The sequence below is a fragment of the Pteropus medius genome, unplaced genomic scaffold (genome assembly GCF_902729225.1).
Source record: "Pteropus medius unplaced genomic scaffold, Ma_sr-lr_union100, whole genome shotgun sequence".
Classification (NCBI taxonomy): domain Eukaryota; kingdom Metazoa; phylum Chordata; class Mammalia; order Chiroptera; family Pteropodidae; genus Pteropus; species Pteropus medius.
In genome coordinates, this window is record NW_024346667.1 from 19,959,221 (window position 1) to 19,985,405 (window position 26,185).

General features: G+C 45.0%; 1 protein-coding gene across 1 annotated transcript; it reads right to left on the bottom strand.

Annotated features, from left to right (window-relative positions):
* Nucleotides 1–659: 659 nt before the first annotated feature.
* Nucleotides 660–24,193, bottom strand: TRIM35 (tripartite motif containing 35). The gene is made up of 6 exons (XM_039876166.1): nucleotides 23,630–24,193; nucleotides 16,095–16,190; nucleotides 12,733–12,963; nucleotides 9,205–9,227; nucleotides 8,269–8,387; nucleotides 660–6,926 (listed from the first exon to the last, which is right to left on the bottom strand). The coding sequence occupies exons 1-6, from the start codon at nucleotides 24,062–24,064 to the stop codon at nucleotides 6,349–6,351; spliced, it is 1,482 nt and encodes a 493-aa protein (XP_039732100.1). The 5' UTR covers nucleotides 24,065–24,193; the 3' UTR covers nucleotides 660–6,348.
* Between the last annotated feature and the right edge of the window lie 1,992 nt (nucleotides 24,194–26,185).

A 26,185-nucleotide genomic window follows, 5' to 3' on the forward strand; every position in this document is an offset into this window, starting at 1 on the left:
GTAGTTATTGAAGGACCCTTTTAACCCATAGCTAAAATAAAGGGGGAGGCAAAAGAGCCTGAACATTTGTTGAGCCCCAAGTATGTGCTGTGCCCCATGGAGGGCACCGATCACGCACAGCTTGCCTCACTCCTCAGGACTCCATGTTGCCACTTCTCCAAAGAGTGGGGTAGGATCGCAGACTCCTGTCCCTGGGGGACGGCTGAAATGGAGCTTGACCCTCCAACTTGTTTCCATGTGCCTTTATGTTCCTCTTGGGTCCATATTGTTCCCAGCCTGTCTGTTCTCTGAAATACATTATGCAAATCCCAGCTAGTCCAGTATCCATAGAAACCAAAACCTCCCATCTTCCTCAGCCTGTTCCCTAGCAAAAGAAACCCACCCAAGCAACACCCACGAATAAGGACAAAGAGCATCCAGAGCAGGAGGAGCTTCCCTCTGCCCTGGGGTATCATGCTTTAACAGTCATCAAATCCATCTTGCCTGGTCCTCCAGTTGCGGCTGGGGAAAGGAGCCGGTGGCACAGGCCAGTGTAAGAAGCTGCACTGTCTTTTTGAAACCTTGAAGGGAAATGCTACAACCCCCAGCACAAATAGTCATCTTTTGACCAATCCAAATAGCTCTGCTGCCACTGAGATCATATTCATGGTGGACATGAGTCACTATTTGATATCATCTTTAATCTGGTACATACAAGCACATGAGCCATCACTGGAACGTGACAATACAATTTTATTGTGTATGACTGATTACTAATTTTAGGAACAATTTTTCAAGACCTGCTCCCCTTTAGAATAACCTTTTCTGTACTTCAAACATTATGACTCGTCTTCTTTGTGTCTCTACACTCAGAACACAAGGCAAGTCCTGCCTGTTACCACGCCCAAGTTCTGGAATGTTGGTTGGCAGCAGTCCCTGCTGCGTGCAAGACACTAGGCTTTTGCTAGCGACAAACTGGATCACAGGATGTTAGAATTGGAAAAGACCTCGAAAAACACGCAAGCATCCTAGTTACCTGATTACAGAAGCTGAATGGCTTTATCGAAAGTCCCATGGCTATTTAGTAGCAGAGCCAGGTAAGCAGACTCTCAACTGCTAAGTATGTGCCAGGTCCTATTCTAAGTGTTTCACACATTTGCTCATTTAGTCTCATAACCACCTTATGAGGTAGGTTAGCTCCATTAACCTTAAGGCATTTTATTATTTCCAGTTTTTACATGATGAAACTAAGGCACTGAGAGGTTAAGTAACTCCCAAGGTCACACGGTGGTTGAGTCAAGAGTTTGAACTCGGCTTGTCTAATTCCATATCCCGACCTCTTAACCACTAGGCTACTTAGGTCACTAAACACCTTTGTGAGGACTGAGATTTTTAAAATGTATGTTGAGGTCTCAGGTTTAAGGTTTATCTTCTAATGCCAAGAGCAGCTAAATTCTACTTAGTTTTCTCGTTTTAAAATCCTCGGGTAAAATATTTAAAAAAGAACAAAGAGCTAAATCCACCAGTTGAACTGACTGCATGAAAACATCTATGACAAACCTCTCCCTTGAGGGGAAGAAATTATTTTAATAACACCCTTTATGTTTTCTCCTCTTGTTGGGTTGCTTAGGGATACAGATCTAGAGTATCTGCTCTTAAATTACAGTGTATTGGGAGAACCAGATATACTCATGAACAGAATATTGCTGTGCATAGAATATCTCGAGAAGGATTTTTTAAAATGGTAATATGATTGCCCACAAGGAGGGGAGCCAAGTGCTGGGGCAAAAGTGGGGGAGACTCTTCTAGTACTTTCCGTACTTTTGGTATTTGCAGCCATGTAAATGGATTATCTAATCAAACAATACACAAATTAGAAACAAGATCTCACTTGTCTTTTTGTGTTGCATGTCTGTATGTATGACTCTGAATCCTATTTTTCTTGGTTACTACAACACAACCATTTTTCCATGTTATTGAAAATTTCCATAAACATAAGTTTCATGAACATATCCTTGTTAAAAATCTCAAGAAATTTAGGCACTCCCAATACAGATAACTTACATTTCTCAATTTCCTTTGGGATTCTTTATTAGTGTGAATCATGATGTCAACATTCAGAACATCCCACTTTCTGAAGAATTAGCCAACATGTATTAAGTTTATAGATAAGATAAAAAAGTTCAAGATAAATGACATTTGTATCGGGGGAAAAAAAAAAAAAAAAAGACCTCATTCAATCCCCACAATGGCCTGAGGTAGATATTCTAATTCTCATCTTAGACAAGAGAGCAGAGGTTCAAAAAGTTCAGGCAGCTCGTAAATGATCCGATTGGTGTCTGGGTCCAGGAATCTGGATTTAGGTTCCTTCTCTCTACCAAAGATGCTGCCAGTTTTGTGAACTTTGAGGACAGCTCCCCTGAACTCCAGTGCACACACACACTCACTAATCATTTGTTACTCCCCAGCAGTGGACCTGGAACTAGGAGTAGAAAGATGAAGATGGTGAGGTCCCTGCACTCAAGTCTCCATGCACGGAGGACACAGCAAAGGCAGCTCTGCTACCAAGAGCCCTTCCAACAGAATGGACAACATGCAGTGACAGCCAAAGAGCCCTGGGCAGGTCTTGGAAGGCACCACAGAGCCAAGACAGACAACTGCAGGTAAATAAGGGAGGATGAAGGCCCTGCAAGGAAAAGCCACAAGAGGCAGCTCCCAGGGGTGTGTGTGTGCCTGGGGCTCAGGAAGGCTGGGCACAGTCTATTCAGAGAATGGTGGTAAAGGTGGGTAGGAATGCAGGGGAGGGCTCTCGAATGTCACTCTAAAGAGCTGGGAAAATTCCAGGGTAGCATAGTCATTCTGTGTGCCAAGGATCCTGACACTGTCACTTTACTACCCATGGGGGTCATGGTCAACTAACAGACCCTCGGACTCTGTTGAGAGAAACTTCATCCTCCACAAGCAGGAGGAAGCAAGCAAGGAGATGGCCACTGTGCACCTAATTCTGACCAAAAAATAACTGGCGGCCGATGCAGAAGTGACGGGGAGCCACGGAGGTCAATGAGGTACCTTACGTGATCTCCTTTGGTGCTCACAACTCACTTCCAGTGGCTGCTATTGTAAAGTGCTCATGTGAGACAGCACTGTGCAGGCATGCTTCATCAGATCTTCATGAGGTGGTGGTTATCCCCATTTTTACAGATGGGGACATGAGCTCAGGAAAGTAAAGAGTGTGCCCAAGGAGACACGGAACGTAAGTAACAGACAAAGTAACAGATGTCAGGACATTCCACAAACAGCCAGCCATCTGAAAAGGCAACAAGAAGCCTGGGCTGGTTGGAACGTACATGTGATGAAGTCAGGGAACTTCAGGTCGAGAGGCAGAGCTGGAGAAAGAGGAGCTCCGAATCCTGCCCTGGAGAACTAACTGTACCTGGGCAGGTAGGGGTGGGGTCATTTGGATGAGAGGTGAGACTGAAGGCTGGTGCATCTGGCAGCAGCATGTAGAACAGACTGAAAGTGGGAGAAGCTGGAGAAGGGGAAGCTGCCTGGTGGGCTGCTGTCAGGATGTAGTGATGAGTCGGAGAGTGCAAAGGAGATGAGCGAGTGGAACACAAGGGTAGGAAAGGGTTCAAGGGAAGAAAGAACAGACTCTCAGACTAGAGCTCCCTGTCCACAAGACGACTGCCTCTCATCCAAGCCAAAATCCAGAACTTGAACTATATGGGCTTAAGGACAATGTCGAAGGTGACAGTTCTGGGATACACAAGCAACAAAAGAAAAAAATAAACAAACTGAACAACGTTAAAATTAAAACATTTGTGTTTCAAAGGACATCACTGAGAAAGTGAAAAGACAATCCATAAACTGGGAGACTGTTTTTGCAAATCATATATCTGATATGGGACTTCTATCTAGGATATGTAAAGAAGTCTTACAACTCAGTAATTAAAAATACAAATAACCTAATTAAAAAAGGGCAAAGGACCTGAAGTCAATTCTCCTAAAAAGATATGCAAGTGCAAATAAGCGCATGAAAAGATGCTCAATGTCATTAGGAATCAGGGAAATGTAAATCAAATCCACAATGAGATACCACTTCAACCCCAATAGGATGGCTAAGTTAAAAGAGAACAATAATAGGGGTTGATAAGGGTATGGAGCAACTGGAACCCTCATACACTGCTGGTAAAAATGTAAAATGGTCCAGCCATGTTGGAAAACGGGCTGGTAGTCCCTTAAAAGGTTAAACAGTCACCACATGATCCAGCCAATATATTTTCCAAGAGAGTGGAAAATATATGTCCGTACAAAAACTTGGACAAAAATATTCATAGCAGCATTATTCACAATAGTTAAAAAAAAAAGTGGAACAATCGAAATGTCCACCAACTGAATGGAAAAATAAAATGTAGTCTATGCATACAACAGAAAATTATCTGATAATAAAAAGGAATAAAGTCAAACACATGTTACAACATGGATGAACTTTTGCTTACAAGAACACTAAAAGGAAAATGTCAAAAAGGAAAGTGGGCTTTAGCTAAAATATCATTTTTATTTTTGTAAAAATGGTCCTAGGCTATCTAAATGATCCCCGTTTAAAAAAAAAATCATCTAACATCTAAGGTGGGAATAAAAAACATTTCTAAAAGTTTATTATAACTAACAAAATAATTTCAGGTCAAGATAATTATATAGAAATTATATTAGATGGGCTAGATAAACACTTTATCATAGAGAGTGCGCACTGGCCTCAGATATGTTCGGTTTCAAAGTGCCTTGAGCTCTTCTGCGTCTGAGCGCCTTTAGAGGGGCCCGCTCACGAATTTACCAACACCCTCACGCTTCCAACCGGTTTGCCTTTACTCAGTGGCATTTCCCAGCATGTCCTTCCTGGGCCCCTATCGAGGTACACATCATTTTTATGACCAATTTATAGTTCTGAGTCACCATTTTCTGTTTAAAATGTCCATTTCTGTGAACCGAGGGGGCACGGGCAGGGGAAAGGATGTGAGTCCTTGGTCACGAACGTGTCCCCAATGAGAACGTTGCTCCTACAGGAAAGTATTTCCTTTTACAATGTCGTCCCCAGGACATGGTGAGTTGACCATTAAAAATTACCTGTAGGCATGTGTGAGGCAGGAAAGGTGGAGGTGTAAAGTGTGTCGGCATGGCAGAGGGAGAGGAAATCGGGATGGAAACACAAAAGGTGGCAGAGCAAGAATGAGCAGGTTGAGGTCTCCAAAGACAAGGGGGACCTCCCTTCCTTCACACTCCTGGGGTACCCCTAGACTGCATCCTCTTCCTTCCTTCCTAACCAAGAAGGGCTCCTCTTTCGTTCCCTTCCCATACCTTTGTAACAGTGACCAGAGGAATATCCTCCACAGCAATTACAGAAGCATATCCTCTTCCAGTCCTGCTGTCTCATTTGTAGGTGAGGAAACCAAGGACCAGAGAGGGAATGAGTCTAAAGCATGATTTTAAAATTGTGTTTTTTAAGTGCTCTGGAACCTTCTGTTCAGAGAAAATAGTCCAAGAAGAGTGAACACATACATCAAAGCTGATCTGATGGGCAGCCCTGCCTCCAGCCCTGTGGGCCCCAAGGAGGAGGCACTGTGAGAGTTTTAAAATGCTGATTTCACGTGACAGAGGAGCAGAGCCCTGGTCATGCCCCAAAGCCATGGCTATGGCCCTGTATTAACTATATTTTATTATATTCTGTATTCTTGATACTCTGACATCTGGAGCTCACTGACCATGAAGAACTGCTGCCCCCACCCCAAGACTAGCCAAACTAGCAAATCCTAAACCTGTCCACCCTGTACCTGCCTCCTTTGCTCCTTCCCATGGAAACCACAAGAGTCTCTGGCCCATGTTCTCCCCTTACCCTCCCTCTGCCTCTGAGAGGCTCTGGTGCTTTGCTGTGTGGCTCCCATGGCACAGCCCCTCCTCTTAGGAACTGTTAGTAACAAACTCTTTTTAATGGCAGTTGTCTCGTGGTCTGTTGGCCTCACCATACCTGGATAATACTAAAAGCTATGTTTTAAAACAGGTCTATTTTAGAGGCAAACATCATCGCCAGAAATCCTGGAATTAGGATTCAGAAAATTCACAATTCAGAATATGCCATGACTCTGGTAAGAGCCTGGCCACTGGCTGCCTCCTGAAGGGCTGTCTACTGTGATTGGAGAAGGAACCAAAAATGAAGGGGGAGGATTGGAACCTGGAGCCATGGAGAAGGACCAGATAGGTCAGTTGCAAGATCTTGTCAAGAAAGCAGGTGGTAGAGGAGCCCAGCCGAGTGTGGGCTCCAGGAAGAGGGGCGGAAAAGAAGCAGGATCATGGCACAAGCCTCCGGGGCCAGCCTCAGCCATCCAGCTCCTCCTTGACCGTGATGCGCAGGGGGCAGATGCGCAGAGGCTCGGGGGGCCCGTCCCCTCGCGTGCCCCCTAGGTAGAAGTAAGGCCGCACCTCCCCAAAGCGGGCGTGGAAAGTGTAGAGGTGGCAGTGCCGCTCGGCATCGTAGAAGGACAGCTCGCCCTCTTCGCACTCCAGCTCCACACGCAGGCGGCGAGGGATGGCGGGGACCAGGGGAGACGTGGCTGGATCCGAGGTCACGCAGTGGTCACCCTCCACCCCCTGCGTGCGGCACACGTACCAGAAGCCTGAGCGGGTGTCGTGGTAGCAGCTGTGTGAGTGGCCCTCCACGCCGGTGTCCTGGCGCATGCGCACCACCCCCACCCGCCAGCTGGGCAGCGCCCCCAGGTCCACCTCCCAGGCATGGGAGCCGTGGGAGAAGGTACGTGAGCCCAGCAGGCAGGGCGCTGAGGAGAAGCGCTCGGGGTTCTCGACCTGCACGCGATAGCCGTGGTTGGTGACACTGGTGAGGTCTTCGGACACGGAGAGCCAGCCAGCTGCAGTGTTGGGGTCAAAGCTGAAGGGCACTGAGGACAGAGCACAAAATTGGGGAAAATCAGCAAACCTAACATTCCATCCTCTGCCATGCCCGTGATGCCCCAAGTCCCCTGAACTCACCAACAGTGTCCCACCTGGACCCAGTGCAGGGAGGGAGCTGCCTTGGGCTGAGGGGCGGTGTTATTGGTTGAAATGTGCTCAGCCAGAAAATGTGCGTAGAAGTCCTAACCCCCAGTACCTCGGAAGGTGACCTTATTTGTTTTAGATGTAAATAAACTGAAGTACAGTGGCCCCTTAATCCAATGACTATTGTCCTTACAAAAAGAGGAGCCACCAGACACATGAAGGGGGAAGGTCATGTGACCAAAAAGGCGGAAATCAAAGTGCTGCGGCCCAGCCAAGGGTTGCTGGCAAACACCAGAAGTCAGGAAGAGGCAAAGAAGGATCCTCCTCTGCAGCGTTCAGAGGGTGTGTGGCCCTGCTGACACCTTGATTTTGGACTTCAAGCCTCTAGAAGTGTGAGAATACATTTGTCGTTTTAAGGCATCCAGTTTGTGGTCCTTTGTTATGACAGCCACAGGAGGCCAATACAGGCAGGGATCCTGGTGTTCATACACCAACATTTCTTTTTGTAAAATCATGAGATCTTAGCTTGGGCTGCTACAACAAAAGTACCATAGACAGTGGCTTAAGCAACAGAAATTTATTTCTCACAGTTCTGGAGGCTGAAAATCCAAAATCAGGGCACCCGCATGGCCAGGTTCTGGTGAGAGCCCTCTTTTTGGTTTACAGATGGCCACCTTGCTGTGTCCTCACAAGAGAGAACAAGAAGAAGCCAACTCTCTTGTGTCTCTTCTTCCAAGGGCACTGATCCCATCACAGGGCTCCACCTTCATGACCTCATCCAATCCTAATCACCTCCCAAAGGCCCTGCCTCCCAATACTATCACATTGGAGGTTAGGACTTCAACATATGATTTGGGCGGGAGGGGACACAGACATTCAGTCAACAGTACATGACATAGTGACTCATATGGGCCGAATTCACCCTAGGAGAAGTCGTCATGGACTGAGATATTTCATTACATACACAATGTTTCTAAACAGGGAAGTCAGTTTCTCTTTCTGAAGAGGTGGCCAAGTGTCAGGACCCAAAAAGAAAGGAGTTCTGCCAGGAGGGGTTTGATCAGTGCGGCAAGAGTGGAGGAACAGGGTGCTGGGGGCCTGTCTGAATGAAGCTGGAGAAGGGAGGAGTCAAGGGATGACAAGGTCCAGTGGGGTGGGAGGCTGGAAGAAGTGAGTTCAGCTGGTTCTCTGCCTTGCATGTAGTTCTCCCCACTGCCTGTAACACCTGCCTGCACCCCCACTAACCAGATTCAACAGACATGACCATCTTCCTCCAGACACGGTACTGCAGGGAGTCCAGGTACTTGCAGACATCGATGAGCATGCCGGGCTGGACGGGCTCTGGTTCCATGGTGCAGAAGAGGCTGGGAAGGGAGAATTGGTCTGGTGGGCAGGGCCAGGGCCATGCATCCTGGGCCTTACAGGGTCAGCTGGATTTAACAGACAAGACTTGCTCCCTTGCCTCGGGCCTAAATTCCCCAGCCACCTTATCCAAGACAAACCCAGACTGGGCTGTGATAGGAGATGAGCACGGAATCAAAACTTGGTGGCTCATACCCCTTCAGGATTCAGTACTTGGGCTCACCCTGCCCCAGTGGGGATAAATATAAACAGGAGGTTCTCAGTCATGGTTCCCAAGCTTGTAGGCAGAAATCACACTTACACATCTGCACATAGGATGTCTGAGTCAGAAGAGACCTTAAGGGTCCTCCAGTGCAACAGTCTGAAGGTGTCACTGGCCTTTGCTTGAACACCTCCAGTGACGGGGAACTCACTACTGCTCAAAGCGCTCTCGTCCATCTCTGTGCGGCTCTGACTGGGGCATAGTTCTTCCTTATCCATCCCTGTGAACCCAACAACCATCAACACAAACCAGTATATGTCCTGAGGCTCTCAGAGGGAAGGGGCTAAGAAACAAGTCAAAATGTTGGGATAACCCACTGAGAGCTACGAGCCATGTGCAGGATGGCACATTCTCTCTCCACACTCAGGAAAACAACACTGCGCCAGTGGGATGCCTTGAAAGAGGACTCTCTCCACCTCGCCAGTCCCCAGCACTCCCTCTGTATAACACCCAGCTGGCTTCATTACCTGCCTGGCCCTGGAGGGAGCCACTGGAGTTTGCACCCCTGGTAGTTCTGACTGCTCTTTCCCTCCCCTCCATCAGCCTTGGCAACTTACCGGCGTTTTCGGCTCTTGTGTTTCTGAAACAGAAAAAATCACAGACACAAACATACACACAGAGAAAACATAAATTTGTGATCTCAAAAAGAGCCATACATTCCATGTTTGTGAATTGGAAAACTTAATAATGTTCAGATTTCCATATCCCCTCCAAGTCAATCTACAGATTCAATGCAATTCCTATCGAAATTCCAGCTTGCTTCTTTGTAGAAATCGAGAAGGTAATCCTAAAATTCATATGGAAATTCAAGGAACCCAGAATAGTCAAAACAATCTTGGAAAAGAACGAAGTTGGTGACTCGCATTTCTCTATTTCAAAACTTATTAAAAGCAACAGTAAACAAGACAGTATGGTACTAACAGAAGAACAGACAAATGGACCAATGGACACCGAATGTCTAGAAATAAACTCTCAATTGGTTCTCTATAAGGGTGCCAGACCATTCAATGGGAAAAGAATGGACTTCAACAAATGGTGCTAGGACAACTGCATATCCACATGCAAAAGAATGAAGTTGGATTCCTACCTTGCACCATATACAAAAATCAACTCAAAATGGATCAAAGATTTAAATGTAGAGATAAAACTATAATACTTGTGACCTTGGATTAGGCTATGGCTTCTTAGATATGACACCAAATGCACAAGCAGCAAGAGAAGACATAGATAAATAGGACTTCATCAATATTAAAAATTCTTGTGCTTCAAAAGGTGTCATCAAGAAAGTAAAAAGATAACTCACAGAATGGAAGAAAATATTTATAAATCATATCACTGATAAAGGTCTAGTATCCACGTATATATATAACAAAATTTTACAATTCAACAAAAAGACAAGCAACCCAATTTTAAAAATAATCAAAGGCTTGAATGTACATTTCCCCAAAGAAGGTATACAAATGGCCAACAAGTACATGAAAAGATCATCAGCATCATCAGCCATCAGGGAAACGTAAACCAAAACCACAGTGAGATACCACTTCACACCTATTATGATGGCTATAATAAAAGACAGGTAAGTGTTAGCCAAGATGTGGAGAAACTGCAATCCTCATACACTACTAGTGGGAATATAAAATAATGCAGTCTCTTGCAAAACAGCCTGGTAGTTTCTCAAATGGTTAAACCTAGAATTACCATATGATCCAGCAAATCTACTCCTAGGTGCATATCCAAGAGAACTGAAAACATGTGTCCACTTAAAAACTTGTACACAAATGTTTATGGCAATATGATTCATAATAGCTAAAAAGAGGAAACCACCTACATGTCTATCAATTGATAAACAGATGAAGAAAATGTAGTATATATCCATTCGATGGAATATTATTCAGCCATGTACTGAAACATGCTACAACATGAAGTTTCAAAACATTATGGTGAGTGAAAGAAGCCTGTCACAAAAGGCTACATATTGTATAATTCCACTGATATGAAATGTCCAGTATAGGCAAATCTAGAGACAGAAAGTAGATTAGCGATTGCTAAGGGTTCGTGTGGAAGAGGGTGATAGTTAAAGGGCTTCTGTTTTTGAAGATGAAAGTGTTCTAAAATTGATTGTGGTGACTCTGTGAGTATACTAAAAACCCACTGAACTGTACCTATTAAATGAGTAAATTGTAGAGTATGTGAATGATATCTTAATAGAGGTGTGTGTGTGTGTGTGTGTGTGTGTGTGTGTGTGTGTAGAGGTGGGAAGGAGAGAGAGAGGAGAGGAGAGGAATGGGGAGAGGGAGATGCAAAACCATCCCTGAAAGCATACTGGGTACTGGGCGAGATGACATTCTCAATTTCCTAGACAGAAACACACGGAATCCAAATTTTAGAACCCATTAAATGATTTTATTGCCTGGAGCATTTTGGAGACAGGAGATATCATGGTTCAGAGCTCTGTATGAGACAGAGAACTCACAAAGGTCCCCAGCCAGGATGTGACATCCTGCCTGAATGCAGGATGTCCCTCTCTTCCCACTCCACTCTACAAGGACTTCCCTTTCCAGAGAGTTCACTGTTGTCCATGTAAGCGAGATACTGATTTCTAAAACAGCATCTGAGTCACAAAACCTCCATAAAGACACAGTGACTCAGGGGAGGGGAGGGGCAGGGGTTGAAATCAATACGAGGAAGAAAAGAAAAGAAAATCTATACTGTTTTTTATCTTAATTTAATTTTACTATTTATATAATCCACAAGATAATTTTAAAGAAAGACTGACATTCTCCAGAATGAAGTGATGGGGGCCTTATCTTAAACTATTTGTTTAAACAAATTCCGGTGGTCTATAGTATATAAATGAAAACTATTTACACATACACACATGAAAAGGTTGTAGCTATTGTTTAGGTGACTTTATAATTCAGCATTTTAAAAGAAACTTTCTAAGTGATTTCATTTTGTACATATTCAGAATTTCTTTGTGTCAATATTTTAGGGAAGCATAAAGACAACGTCTTATCTGAATGAGGCTTCTTCCCTTTTGTAAAGTTTCATAAGACAGCGCCAAGTTCTGCCCTGCCTTGTAAACCTAATTTCTGTCTATTCAGAATACTTAAGAATGGTAATAACATTTATTGAACAATTATATAGTGCCAGGTACTTTTACGCTTCATCTGATTTTTTTTATACTAGTTTCGGGTATACTATACATTGGTTAGACATTAATATAGTTTACAAAGTTATCCCCCTATCTATTGTTTGTAAAGAGAGAATGGAGTCATCCTTTTCTTAAGAAAACAGAGAATACCAAAACATCATCTTCAAATCAAAAAATTTAAATAATTGTATAATTTAAAAATATTCCATTTCGTATTCTTTGTAAAATCCTACAACCCCAATTTAATCATGAGAAAAACATCAGACAAACCCAGATTGGGGAACATACTAAAGGACATCTAGCCAGGAGTACTCAGGGCTGCAAAGGTCATGAAAAACAGAAAAGGAATAAGAAGCCGTCACAGACCAGTGGAGGCTGGGAGATGTGACGACCGAATGCAATGTGGGGCTCTGGACTGCAGGACTTCAGTGGAAAACCTGTGAATCCCAAATAAGTCTGGAGTTCAGTTAATCATAACGCACCAGTGTCAGTTTTCTAGTTCAGACGAACGAGCCACGAGGTAATGTGAGGGGTTAACAATGGGAGGAATGCGGGGAAGGGTACACAGGAGCACTCTGTACTGTCTTTGCAACTTTCCGTAAGTCTAAAATTAATCCAAAATAAAGAGTTTATTAAAAAAGTACTTCACTGTATTAAGGAGTAGAGAGAGAAGAGAGAGCAAGAGTGAATGTAAGAGAGAGAAAGAAGGAGAAGAAGAAAAGGAGAGGTAGAAACGAAGAGGCCCTAAGGAACTCTGCTCTGATCAAAATCTTTTCAGCCTCTTGACCCAAGCAGAGGATGTGGTCTGTAAGCTTCTCCAGCCCCGGATCTACAAGCTACGGGAAGACTGGGTTGGCCAGGGTCGCTGGTTTCCAGCTCCCCTCTGGTTCCTGAAAGCCGGGTCCCTGTCACTGAGTGATGAGCTCCTCACCATGAGAAAAGAAACATCGTCCTCCTTCATCTCCATCTGCAGCCGTTCGATTTCATGGGCCAGAGCCTCTGTGTCTTCCGCGAGCTGCTTCATCTTCTCCTCAGCCAGAAGCTGCTTCTGCCTCGTCTCCTCGGCCATGGCATCCAGGATGGCCTGCTCCTCCACTCTCAGGAACTCACGAAGCTTATCAAACTCCTGGCGGATTCGCCCTTCCAGCCAGGCAGCCTCCACCTACAGCAGAGAGCGGGAGGAAGCCACAGAGGATCAGACGTGGAGGAAACCTCAGCCGTCACCCAGCCCAGTGCCTCTCAGAAATTAGCAAAGAAACTAAACGTAGAACCCAAATGGATAAAATATAGATGCAGCTTTCTTAGAACAAATTTACAAGTTTCAATTTAAAATAAGTCAAACAGGTAATGAGGTTCTTTTAATTTAAAAACTGAAATCGCTGTTGATACATGACAACTGCAGTCCTATTCTGTATCTTGTTTAGACTGCACAATAGCAAGGAAAATCTTGCATCACAGAAATGAATTGTTGTTAAGTAGCAGCAATTTTTAAAAATTATTTGTCTTCCAATCTTAGGACTTGAAGTTAGTCTGATCAAGAGGCTTACAAAGAATAGTAGGAAGTATTTATTTTAAAATGGAATTAACAATATGCATACTCATAATCATAACTACAAAAGCCTTTAAAAAGTTAAAATAAAACCACAAATGTACTCAAAGAAAAAGCAGAAAAAAATTTCTCATCTTGGAATGAGAAAGACCTTTCTCACCATAATATGAAACTGAGAAGCCTCAAAAAAAGAATAAGATGACTAAATGCATGTAAAAGTAAGTTTTATATGGCAAGAGACTTCTAGTAATGTTAAATACATAAATACAAGTCCATGATGACTATTGAGAAAGCACCTCAAAATGTGTGCCCTAGCAATGGCAGGTTAAGTAATCCACATCTTTGGATTGAAAATGCAATGTTTATGACTCTGACAATATGATAAAACGATTCACTGAAAAAGTGAAAATGACCAAAAAAGTGAAAATGATTCACTGAAAAGGAATGACAAGCTAGGAAAAATATTTCCCACATACATCTATATATATGTATATAAGCACATATTATTCTTAATATACAAAGTGCTCTTATGAATCCACAAGGAGAAAAGAATATTCCAAGAAAAAAAGACTGTGAATTGGTATTCACAGAAGAATTACAAATGGCTATTATACTTGTGAAAGAATGTACGAACTTAATAATCAAAGAAATGCAAATAAGGTACTGCTGAAATATCAGGCTAAAAAGACTGATAATGTATAGTGAGGGAGAGTAAAATCTGGGATGATTCTTATCACACAGGAAGATAAAAAACAGAGTAGGCAGGAAAAACCAGCCAGTGCAAAGTCAACTCTTGCCACCCTCACTGCGGGCAATGGCAGCCTTGCAGCAAAGTGGGAAACACAAAACCTTCACTTCACTCATTAATCTGGACTGACTGGATTGAGAGGAAAAGCATTAATCAAGCTGGAATCCTGGAATCTTCACACCTGACCATGTTAAGAGTTCCACACCGTCAGAGATGGGCAGAAAAGCGATGTCACTTGGACATATGGACACTCCCCAAGTATCCCAACTGTGGTCCCACACTAAAGAAAATCAAGTTCAAGCACAGAGATGAAGCTCCAGGATTCCATGATGACTGCTGGGAAACCAACTCAAAATGTGTGCTCTAGCTACGCACGTTAGTAATCTTGTGTTTAGGCTGGAAATTCAACATGTGTTTGTGGCTTTGACAATATGATGACAAAATGGTTCACTGAAAAAGTGAAAAATATCTCTCAAATGAGTTTGTTGATGTATGATATGAGAAACACTGAATGACTTTTCACTTGGGCATTATCTCATTTGAACATGTAAAATAATCCCAGTAAGAGGGAACTGTCCTCTTTTTATAGATGAGGGATTAGCTTGGAGGGGTGAGGGATCTGCCAGAGAACAAGCTTGGATCTGAAAATAGGTGTGCTGTGCAGTTACTGCCCCGGCCACCAACTTTCCAGAATCCTTCCTTCTGCTCTGTTCCACCAGCTCTGCCCTTGGCCAGATGTTAATAAGGTTCTTTCCCCTGAGACAAGGCACTGGAGGGCGCTGGCCGGCTCTTTAGGGGAGTACCAGGCAGCTGAGTCAAGTGTGTCTTAGCTGAGGCTGTGATGAGCCCACTGCCCAGGAAGTGATGGAGCAGAGCCAGGATAACTAGTCAGAAACCAGGCTGCCAAGCCTCACAGGATGCAGATGAGAAGTTGCCAAGGTATAACAAAGGGATTGGGGAAAGAAGGGAGCCAATTCATTCATTCTATTCACAAACATTTATTGGTCATCTATTGTGTCAAGAATACTCGATACGAGTGTCTTCTGCTTTCATTATATTTTAATGGAAGATTAAAAAATAAATAGAAAACAAAATATTAATTCCAGGTAATGAAGTGTTATGGGGAAAATAAAACAGGGAGATATGATAGCAAGTAATCAGGGAAGACTACTTTGGATATGGTGATCAGGGACATTTCTCAGGAGGGACATCTGAGCTATAATTTTAATGACAAGAACTGAGGGTGGGAGGATCTGGGAAAAAGACTTAGCTCATTTAAGGGACAGAAAGAAGGCCAGTGTGGCTGGAGCAGAAAGCGCAGCTCAGCCTGGGAGGAGATGAAGTTGAGAGGCAGGCAGGGATTGGATGAGGCCTCAGAGGCCATGCTGAGGAGTCTGGATTGTATTGTGTGTGTGTCATGGAAACCACTGGACAGTTTTAAACAGAGGAGTGACATGATATGTTTTTCTAAAACATCAGTCCACTCTGTAGAGAGTAGATTGCAGAACAAGAGTGGAAAAGCAGGGCCCAGGTAAGGGGCCAGGTGAGAAATGATGGTGACCTGGACTGGGATGGTGGCAGTGGAAATAGAGTGTCAGATAGATGGCATGTATTTTGTAGACAGAGGGGAGAGGATGGCTGATGGAGTGGATGTGAGGATGAGTGGAAAAGAGGAATAACTAATAAATCCCAGGTCATCGCTGGCTTGAGTACACAGGTAGATGGAGAGGTGTGACACATGCTGAAATTAGCCTGAAACCTTAGTGCAGATGGCACAGGTGGCTTTTTAAGCTGCTCCAATGGCTGCTAGCATGGCCATGACTCAGGTATTTAAAAAGGCCATAGCTGTGCAGCCACAGTCGGCGCCCGAGGGCATGGCTGCGTTAGACCATCAGGGCTGAAGGCCACCAACTCTGTGTTGGCCAGGGCCCACTGCCTATCTCTCTGATGGCCCCGGATGTCCCCAGTCTCCCACTCAGCCTGAGCATTCACTCACCTGATTGTGCTTGGCAATGGCCTCGTAGGAGCGCCGCATGGCCCAGAAGGCCTTGGCTTTCTCCCTCAGCGCGTGCTCCATGTTCCTGCACTTGGCCTGATGGGAGGAAGGAGAGGGAAGAAAGGAGGCGAGTTAAGGCAAGAGGCCAGGCGGGGAGGATGATGCCACATTTACAACTGGAATCTCACTTCTACAAGGGTACAACTCAAACACGATTACTATCCGGTCTGTCCACACACTACAGGACACAGCAGGAAGCTAAGAAGTATGGCCCTGACCTTGAATCTGAGGTTTACAGCATAAAAGACCCTCAGATATCCTTTAACCCAGCCCCACCATTTTATACCTGCTACAGATGGGGAGACAGGATTCAGGAGGTCAAGGGATCTGTTCCCTCTCAAGTTGGTCACAGTTCAGCATAGAGGGGCATCCTACTCAGGCCTAAGGCTGGTCCAGGCTGTGGGTACAGCTGTAAAGACAATGTGCTCACGGGCTTCCTTTGTGATTTTCTAAACTGGACTGGCCGGCAGTCATTAAACAACAGGTCTGATTACGGCAGTCACCAGTTATTCCCACGGGGTCTTTATCTAAACTACATGTCTCCCCACATTCGGCCCTCATCTCAATCTTCTAATAGTGCTTGGATCATGTGAAATACTTTAACCAGCAGATTTAAATACCTTTTATTCAGTAGTTTTTGTTTTTTAAACTTTAAGCAATGCTCTGATCTCCTTGGACTCCTTGCAGAGCGACTAGTTTTAGGTTGAAAACCCACCTTTTGCATCCAAGGCCTATCATTTTCTGTCCATCTTTCTCCTTTCCTCTCTATATTCTGAGCAAGCTTTTCAGTTTTTTCTTTGGAAAAATAATCAAAATAACAACTCTAATAATATTACTTATAAATGACTACTATTTATGGAGCATTTACTATTGGCTAGGGAATGACCTAATTACTTTACAAATTATGTCACTTGATCGTCACATAAACCCTATTAAGTAAGTAACATCATTAGCCCCATTTTACACATGAAAAAAAAAATCAAACGCAGAAAGGGAAAGTGACTAGCTCAAGGACACACAGCTAGTAGGTGGCAGAGAAAGAATGTGAACCTAGACAGAGGTGGTAGACTGCCCCTAAGATGGCCTCTAGTGATCCCTCCCTCCTGAGAGATAAGTTGCTGGTTCTAAGCTGCCAAATTTGAGGTGATTTGTTATACACCAATAGGTAATACAGCTCTGTCCTCAAAAGCTTGACGCTCATCTGGACCAGATTTAGATGATGAGATTCTGGACTTTGAGCTGATGCTGTAAAGAAATGAGACATATGGGGATCTCAAGAGAAGGTGAGTGTGTTCTGCATGTGGGAGGGACATGAATCACTGGGGGCCAGAGGGCAGCATGAAGGAGGCAGCCTCCAAAATGGCCCCAATGATCCCCATCTTCTGGTATTCACACCTTAGTGGAATCCCTTGCCTGCAGACTGGACCTAGTGACTTGCTTCTAACTAATCGAATGTGGCAAAAGTGATGGGATGTCACTTCTGAGATGTGGTGACAGAAAGCCTGTGAACACCATTTCTTGTGCTCTCATTTCTAGTCTATGGCACAGCCCATGGAGCTAGAAACTGAGGATAGCCTCCAACCAACAGCCCACGAGGCCCTGGAACCTGCCAGCAACCACCAGAGCGAGTCTGAATGGAGGTCTTGACCTATTTGAGCCTTCAGTGGAGACTGCAGCCCTAGCAACACCTTGATGGCAGCATCGTGAGACCCTTGTGAAAGGCAGAGGCATCCAGCTAAGCCATGCCTAGATTCCTGACCCACAGAAACCATGAGAAAATAGATTTTTTTTTAAGCCATTGTGTTTTGGGAATAATTTGTTACACAGCAACAGATAACTATAGCCCACGTATCCTGCTCCACAACCCATTCTTTTAACCGCTACATCACAGAAAATCCTGACTGATTTTATTTTCTGCAGGTATTGTTTTCTTTTCTACTCATTCTGGTCACTTTTATGTTCTTCTTGAGAATATTTAACAGATTTTTTAAACACCACTTTCTGTAGTGTATCATCTCTAAGTGTGTCTCAATAGCAAAATAACATTAGTGAGCACATCCCACAAAACTGCTGAAATATTATCCTAATGTTTTATTTTGTAGGACAAGATATTTCATTACGAAATCAGGTAATCAAGTCCAGAAGGACAATTCCTTGATTTGCCAAATAAATGTGAATGGTAGGAGTGTAGCAACTGTCCACACTCATAACCCAGGGGTGTGCTGGCCCCAAAACAACACAGCCAGACCCTTAGCCCTTTAACTTCGACAACTAGGGAGTTATGGGACAATAAAGATAGATGGGTAGAGGTGACAGTCCCCTGTCCTTCCCAAACTTTTCAATCACTGGGAACGTTCTGGTTTAATTCAGCAAAGACCAACCCTAAAATGGCCCTTCTCTGAGACATCAGCTGGTGAGATCAACCGATGATTATGTCATTACTAGTAAGAAGTTATTACTGTGTGTGTACTATGGACAAGGCACTAAATTAAGCACTTTACAAACATCATTCTATTTAATTCTTATATTCCTGTGAGGTAGACACTGTATTCCTCTTTTACAGAGGAGAAAATGAGGCCCAGAGGAATTAACTAGTCAAAATTTCAGAACCAGGACAGTAACAGAACCAGGATTTGTACTAAGAACTGTCCAAAACTAAAGGCCATGTTCTTAACTACAACATTACACACCCTATTTCAGTGTAGTTTCCCTCTTTCCAAATCTTATACCTTTTATTTATGATTCCTGACTTACTTTATTAGCTTAGGGTCTACCATGGTACCTGGCGCTGGGCCCCATAACTCAGGAGCCTTCATGAGCAATGCTCAGTAAGACTCCATCCTGCCCCTGGGCACATACTTTGCCAAGTGGGCAATGAACATCCTCTGTTGCCACTTGGACCTGGTAGGGCGTGGCCCATAAGTGGGGATCTGGGATGGGGGTGAGTAGTTAGCAAACGGGGGAGAGAACTGTAAATGGAAAGACATTAGAGGTGCCTAGAGTACTTGTAGGTTAAATTTGGCTAGACTGATTTCTAAGCAGGTAACCCTGGAAGGGGCAGGAGCAGGGGAAGGGGCAGGAAGAGGCTGGATGGCAGATGATGGCCTTCACGTTGACTCCATGGGATGGATAAGAAAGGGGTCTCAACATGGCAATTCAGAAGCCTGGGACTTGGTGCAGGTTCAGGGCAGGTTTGCTTTGGAAATGTAAACCAGGGTAAACACTAGACTGGGAGTCAGGAAACCTGAGTTCCAATCCTAGGTGTTCCACTTTCACTCCCTGAGACTGGCACAAGTCACTGTATTTCTCTAAGTTTCCATTTTCTCTTCAGTCAAATATAATCATCTCCTCGCAGTCCCTCAGGCTCTGGATCTGTGTATTTGAGGGATTTGCAAGTTTTCCATGAGTGTTTTAAATTCGTGTTTTCATTCAGTGATAACCTAAAAAAAAATACTAAGATAAGCCTCTTGTGAGTCTCCTTATAAACAGTGCTGACACATGCTTTCAGTTCCTACAACTTTAGTGCCAGCATTTGTATTTTCTTAACAACTTCCTCGACTCCAGGCTATATGACTTTCATTGTCTTGGTCTAATAGGGAAAGAACAGAAATACACTACACAGGAGAAGGATGTGCTAGACCCAAATGAAGGCCAGTTACGTCCCAGGAAACTCATAGTTCTTCAAACAGGGAAATTTTGGCTGGTGAATCAAGTCATCACTTCGAACAAAGTAAAGGGCTTTCATAAACACTGCCAGGGAAGTTCACAGCCACCCAGGAAGAGCACTTTAGCTTCAGCAAAATTAGACCCTGTCATTAATATTTTAACCAGAATTGTATTGATTTTAGTTTTGTTTGTACTTAATCTGTCTTATTTTGGTTTCACTGTCCATTTGTGGTATAAGCAAGAGGAATTTACACTAGTTTTGTGTTTGTATGTAAGGAATATGAAAAGGTAAGAAATACTGTTGGAATATCTTTTGCCTTGAAGAAGAATGTGTACGTTGTTCAAGTTTGAGAAACATTGGACTAGAGGATTTCCCAATGTCTCTTCAAGATCCAACACGCACTTTAAAGCTCTGGTTTAAACATTTAGGTCACATTCCGAAATCTCATCAGTCCTCGCCTTCATGCCCCATGGCACTTAGGACAAAATCCCAGATCTTTGACACGCCCTTCAAGATCTGTCCTGGACTCCCTCATTCCTCATCCAGCCCGTCGCTGGGTTGCTGCAAAATCACTTCGCCAGACACTCCTCCCAGACAAGAGCAGGCCTTGTAATAACGGCTCATCACATCCTGTCCTGTTCTGTACAGGTCTGTCACAGTCTGAAATGATGCAATTGTTACCGTGATTATTATTCAGTCATACCTATCAGACTCCAAGAAGGCAGGGGCTAGGACTGGCCTGTCCTCTAGTGGACATATCATGCCTGGCATACAGTAGGCCCTGTCACCCCACTGAAAGTGGTCCGTATCCACTCAAGCCTCTAAGTACCCAAACACACGGTCAACTGCCCTCACAGCTCCTGGAACATAGGACTGGCGGGGAAAGTTTTACCCTAGAGCCAAAGAAACTTCTCTCAAAGTCCATGACCAGAGTAAGGGCTGAACAAAGCCCCAGGTAAACACTATAGAACCTGCTCTGTGACTTAACCTCTCTTGAGACTCAATGTAGCTGTCTATAAAGTGAGAATACCCACCTGCAAGCTGAAGAATGGGCCCCCAAAGATGCCTATTTCCTAATCCCTGAACCTATGAGTATATTACCTTACATGGCAAAAAGGACTTTGTAGGTGTGATTAAATTACAGATTTTAAGATGGGGTGATTATCTTGGGTTGTCTGGGTGGGCCCCATGTAATCACAAGGGTCCTTAGAAGGAGGAGGTAGTAGAATTCATCAGAGAAGGCAGTGGGACAACAGAATTAGAAGTTAGAATGGTGTGCTTTAAAGATGGAGGAAGGGGCCTTTAAAAGCTGGACAAGGCAAGGAAATAAATTGTCTCCTAGACTCCCAAAGGCATGTAGCCCTGCCACTGCCTTGATTTTAGGACTTCTGACTTTCAGACTTGTAAGATAATAAATCTGTGCTGTGTTAAACACAAAGTTTGTGGTAACTTATTACAACAATAATAGGAAACTAATACATAACCTCATAGGGTTTTTGTGAGTTAAATTTGTTGACATGTAAACACTTAAGAGCCCCTGGCACATATTAAGTGCTCAAAAAGTGTTGGCTGCTATGATTATTATTTTTGCTGAATTCTCCACATGGATGCCAATGATCTTTCTAAAGCATACATAGCATCACAAAATCTGTTTAAAAACTTTCAGGGCTCCCCATATTACACAATGGAAACCCAATCAGTGCCTTCTCACCTCTCCAGCTTTGCCCATACTGCTCCCCTACAACCATCACCAACTTCAATCATCTAAAACTACAACTTCTATCTACTGACTGTCTGACTTCCCCCACTGCAATGTGATTCCATTGGGCAAGGGCTCTGTCTCACTCACCTCTGCAACCTCAGTACTCAGAAGAGGCAGGCCCTGGAACACAACGGGCCCTCGGTAAATAGTTGTCCAACACACTAATGAACTCCATCCTACATCAGTCTGAGCACTCTCGGCTTGGATTCTCCTCAGATCATTCAGGACTAGACTCTCTACCCCATTAGACACTGCCTTAAGTGTCCATTGATTAAACAGCATCATTCCTCTGCTTAAAACCCTCCAATTGCTCACTGTAGTCTTTAGGATAAAGGACATGCCTCAAGGCCTCCTGGCTCCTTCTGTATGGCCATCCTCATTCTAACTACTCTGAAATCCTCTTGTTGCCTAGAAGTCCAAGCCTCCCTGCTTCTGGACCCTTACGCATGCTGCTGCCCCTGCCTAAAATATCTCCTTCACTCCCTTCGCTTGGCTAAAACTGCCTCATCCCTCCCGGTTTCTGTTTGAAACTCACTGAAGATGTAAATTGTTGTTTATCTCATGTCCTGCAGTTTTCTCAAGGCCTAGAAGTACAAGATAGCGGCTGAATCAACAGAAAGTTGTCACATGCATTTCCTAGCATCTGGCTCACTATCTTGAACCCTGGCTTAGCCCAGACCTGGGGGTTCTGCCTTAGTGCTCTTGGGCCTTGATCTGACCTTTTTCCTGATTTGTACCTCTGCCAGTCCCACAGTGATTAGTCATGACTTGATCTATGGTGCAACCCCTCCCCAACCTCCCCCACCACCACCTTAACCCCAGAATTCCCCGGACTTACTTTAGCTGTCCCAAATCAGGACCTGGCACTTTTGCCAGTGGAAATGGGAAAAAGTACTGTTGTAAACCACTGTTAAACAAATAAGGTGATAGGAGTTATAGGCTTATCCCTTTGACAAGCTACATTAGTGTTCAAACATGCATAATGATGACATTCTCTTTCACTTGAACATTGTTAAAATGTGTATGGAACTGTAATCAACTTTTGATATTAAGAAAGTCATTAAAACAAACAGTGTCTGGAGACGAGGCATTGGGGGTCTTGCAGAGCCTCATTTTAATATACTCAGCTTCCTACCAGCTAAGGGGTGTTCTCCAAACTGTGTATCTGACCCATGTATTAGCAGATGATGAAATAAATTAGTGTTCCACACCCTGTACAATTTTCAAACAAAAATACAATAACAGAAAATACAAAAACAGACAGTTTCATAGAACTTCTGTTTCAACTGATACATACATGAGTGTTCTGGGTCACAATGGGCTAAGGTCAAAATTTTTTAAAACTCTGAGTTAGCTAATTCCTATTTTCTGATCATTTTTCCTTCCTATACCAAAAAATTCTCCATGTTAGTTTTGTCCTGTAAGTTGCTCCCTTCTTTATTTATAGCCACTGAAACTGTAGGCATTGGGCTGCTGAGATCCAGAATAAGCCAGCTGGCTTGGGCCAGAGGCCTTCCCACAGCTACACTATACCTGCGCCAGCTGGGGAAGCCGGTGACTAGTTTGGGGATATCTCAGGGCTCCATATCCATTGCCAGGCCTTGGGCTCCTGAACCTCTAACCTGAGTGTGCCAAGCTCCAGGGTTCCTGGGCATTACCCACACCTGTGTTTCTCAAAGAGGCATGGGTCACACCCTGCTGGCAGAAAGGGTGCATAACCTCAGCCCTTCAGAAGTGGGTGGGGCTGTCTTGAGAACATCACGTAACCCCAGTTCGCACACTCCCTGTTTATATTCTCTCTTCTCCCATCTCAGGCCCCCTGGGCCGGCCTTGATAAAGAAGGCAGCCTCTATAGATTACCAAAGTCATAAAGGTGGGGACCTGAGGCGACACAGCAAGGTGGCATCAGGAAGAGGAGAGGGACTGGGCACACTAACTCTGGCAGGCTGGACTGACAGGAGTAGCGGGGTCTGGGGTGCTGGGCTCTAGCCCTGGCTCCGCTACCACGTGCGCTCTGGGACACCTCCCTGACACCACTGCGCTTACCCGAAAGTCGTGGGCAGTGTCCTTCACTGGCTGCACGCGGTGCCCCTGGTGCCGGGGGTCTGCCTGGCACGAGCAGCACAGCAGCTCCTTGTCATCGAGGCAGAAGAGGTTGAACGGGCCGCGATGCAGACGGCAGAGGCGCGGGGAGCGGTGGCCAGTCCAGCGCGCGCCCTCCGCCTCCTCGCGTAGCAGCTTCTCCACCAGGTTGTTGAGGGTGTGGTTGGTGCGTAGGTCGGCGGGGGCCGCGCGGTCCTTGCACACTGGGCAAGTGGGCGCCACCTGTACCTCCCAGCAACGGGTCACGCACCCGCGACAGAAGTTGTGGCCGCAGCGGAGGGTCACGGCATCGCGGAAGGGATCGTAGCAGACGGCGCAGAGCAGCTCCTCCTTGAAGGAGCGGGAAGGCCCGGGGGACGGAGCAGGGACCGGCTCCATGACACCGGCCGCCAGCTCGCGTGTTCGCAACTTTCGCTCCGACCCCACCCACCCGCTCCGCGGCTCCGGGTACCCTGGGGTGAGCAGCACCCAGCCACTTCCCCTCCAAGCGCTAAGCGGCAGTGACGCCGGCCAATTGGGCAAAGCGCGCTCGGGAGGCACCGCCCCACTTCCGGTCGGCGCGGGAAACCCCGGAAGAGCGGGGCGGGCCCGTTTGCTCCGCGGGACCGCCCGATCTGAACTGGCCCGCTGGTTAGGGAGGAAGAAACTCCCCAGCCGTGCTGTAGGGCTTCCGTGTCACTGGAAACCTACTTCCGATTTGAAATGGGAAATGAAGTCTAGGAACCTCTTCCTTAACCAATTCCTGGAAATGTCAGGCCCACGAGGTAGGAGAAACGAGAGCTCCCCAATTCCTGGTTCCGAAGTAGAGTCTAGTTCTTCCAGTGCCGTTTGTGTTTTCATCACTTAGGTTTTACAGTGCCATTTCACAGATCTGTGCTCACTCTTGCATTAGTTGTTTACTTAATTTGACCAGTCTTATTCTTGCGCCTTCCCCGGACCCCCACCCCAGGTTAAAGAGGAAACCGGGTTCTTGCCCTGTGGTTGAGTAAGTCTACAAGTCAAAATCTTTCAAAATCGATTTCTTAGTGAATAAAATGAGAATAATATCTCTTGGCTCCATGAGATGTGAGGATTAAAGTGAAATAAATTTGGAAAGTGCTTATGACATTAGGCAGGTCCCCACTAAAACAGAGATTAGGGACTTCTGCAAAGGTTAGCGATGGGAACGGCTGAATTCTTGCCTAGTGTAACAGGGTCAATTTCTCCAACTCCCCATTCCTGGCTCAGTTTGATCACTTTACAACCTTGAGTTGTAGGATTCCTTTCCCCTGACACACTTACCTTCCTAGTTTCAGTTGTGTTCTGCATGTTTGGGGTACCGAAGCTTGAGGTGTGTGGTTCTGGCAGCTGGAAGAATATGCGAGGAGCGGTGGGCAGATGCGACATAGCTTTGTTCTGGCATAGCAGGACACAGCAAGGGACAGGCACAGCTCCAGCCTCCTCCCCCATCCCCTGCCTGCACAGGCGAGATTGTTCTTATAACAAGGTGCATAATAGTGGCTTAAGGCCAGGTACTATAATCAATCACAATCTACTTATTGTATAGGACGCTGTATCTAAGGTTACATAGGACGCTGTATCTAGGGTCACCTGGGACGCTGTATCCAGGGCTGCCCGGAAACCGCACCGCTTGCTGGGAGGGAGCCTGACTGCATCTAAGTTGTTTATCAGTCCCCTCATCCAACAAGTTGGAAGACAATTTCCACATGTTTAATGTTTCTGTATGGAGCTGAAGCACTGACTGCCTTTTTTGGACTATCTTTCCAAGGATGTTCTACGGTGAACAGACTTGGAGGGAAGAAACAATGTCTCCCTCCAAGAAAAGGCCTGGTCATCATACTCTCCATTATAAAAGATTCTGGTTCCCTCAGCTTCAGGTCTTTAGGCTCTCCTATAATGCAACCTCCTGTGGCCTTCATCACATGGGCTTGGATTTAAGGCTCAGAAAACTGGCCCAAATGACGATAATCTGACTCTTGCCAGTGCTATTAGTAATAACTGTCCTTTGACTCTGGCCTAGGAGTCTCATTTACCAGCATTCATGAAACAGTGGCAGTCCTGACTAGTCAGTTTGCAAGTAGGCTAAAATCTCTGACCCTTTATAGTTCTTAACATTTTCCTTCCAACCTTTTCTTCAGAATAGTCCTTTCCCCACAATGCCAAGTGATTGAATGCCACTAATTCTTACTGCCATCTGCGTTTTTCTTGAAAATGGTTCATGGTCTTACAGTCACTTGGGGAGCTTTCTAAAAGCCCAGATCCTTGGGCCCACTTCACTCTATTCATCTATCTGGGATACAGGCCAAAGAATCTGAATATTCACACGCTCTCCAGGTGATTCTCAGGCACAGCAAAGTTTGAGACCTATTGTTCTAGATCTACTCACCCAACAAATAGTCGGGTCTCAAGTTTTGGTTACTGGTTCAAAAATTAACCTTAGAAGCAATCTCCAAAAAGGCCACAAGATGGAGCTGATATTCCCACACTCCAGGCACCTCC

Coding starts and splice junctions, on each gene's coding strand:
- TRIM35 (XM_039876166.1), bottom strand. CDS start 24,064: ATGGAGCCGGTCCCTGCTCCGTCCCCCGGGCCTTCCCGCTCCTTCAAG. Junction 12,964..16,094: donor CCATTGCCAAGCACAATCAG/GTGAGTGAATGC, acceptor TCTCTGCTGTAG/GTGGAGGCTGCCTGGCTGGA. Junction 8,388..9,204: donor CACAAGAGCCGAAAACGCCG/GTAAGTTGCCAA, acceptor CTCCCTTCCCAG/CCTCTTCTGCACCATGGAAC.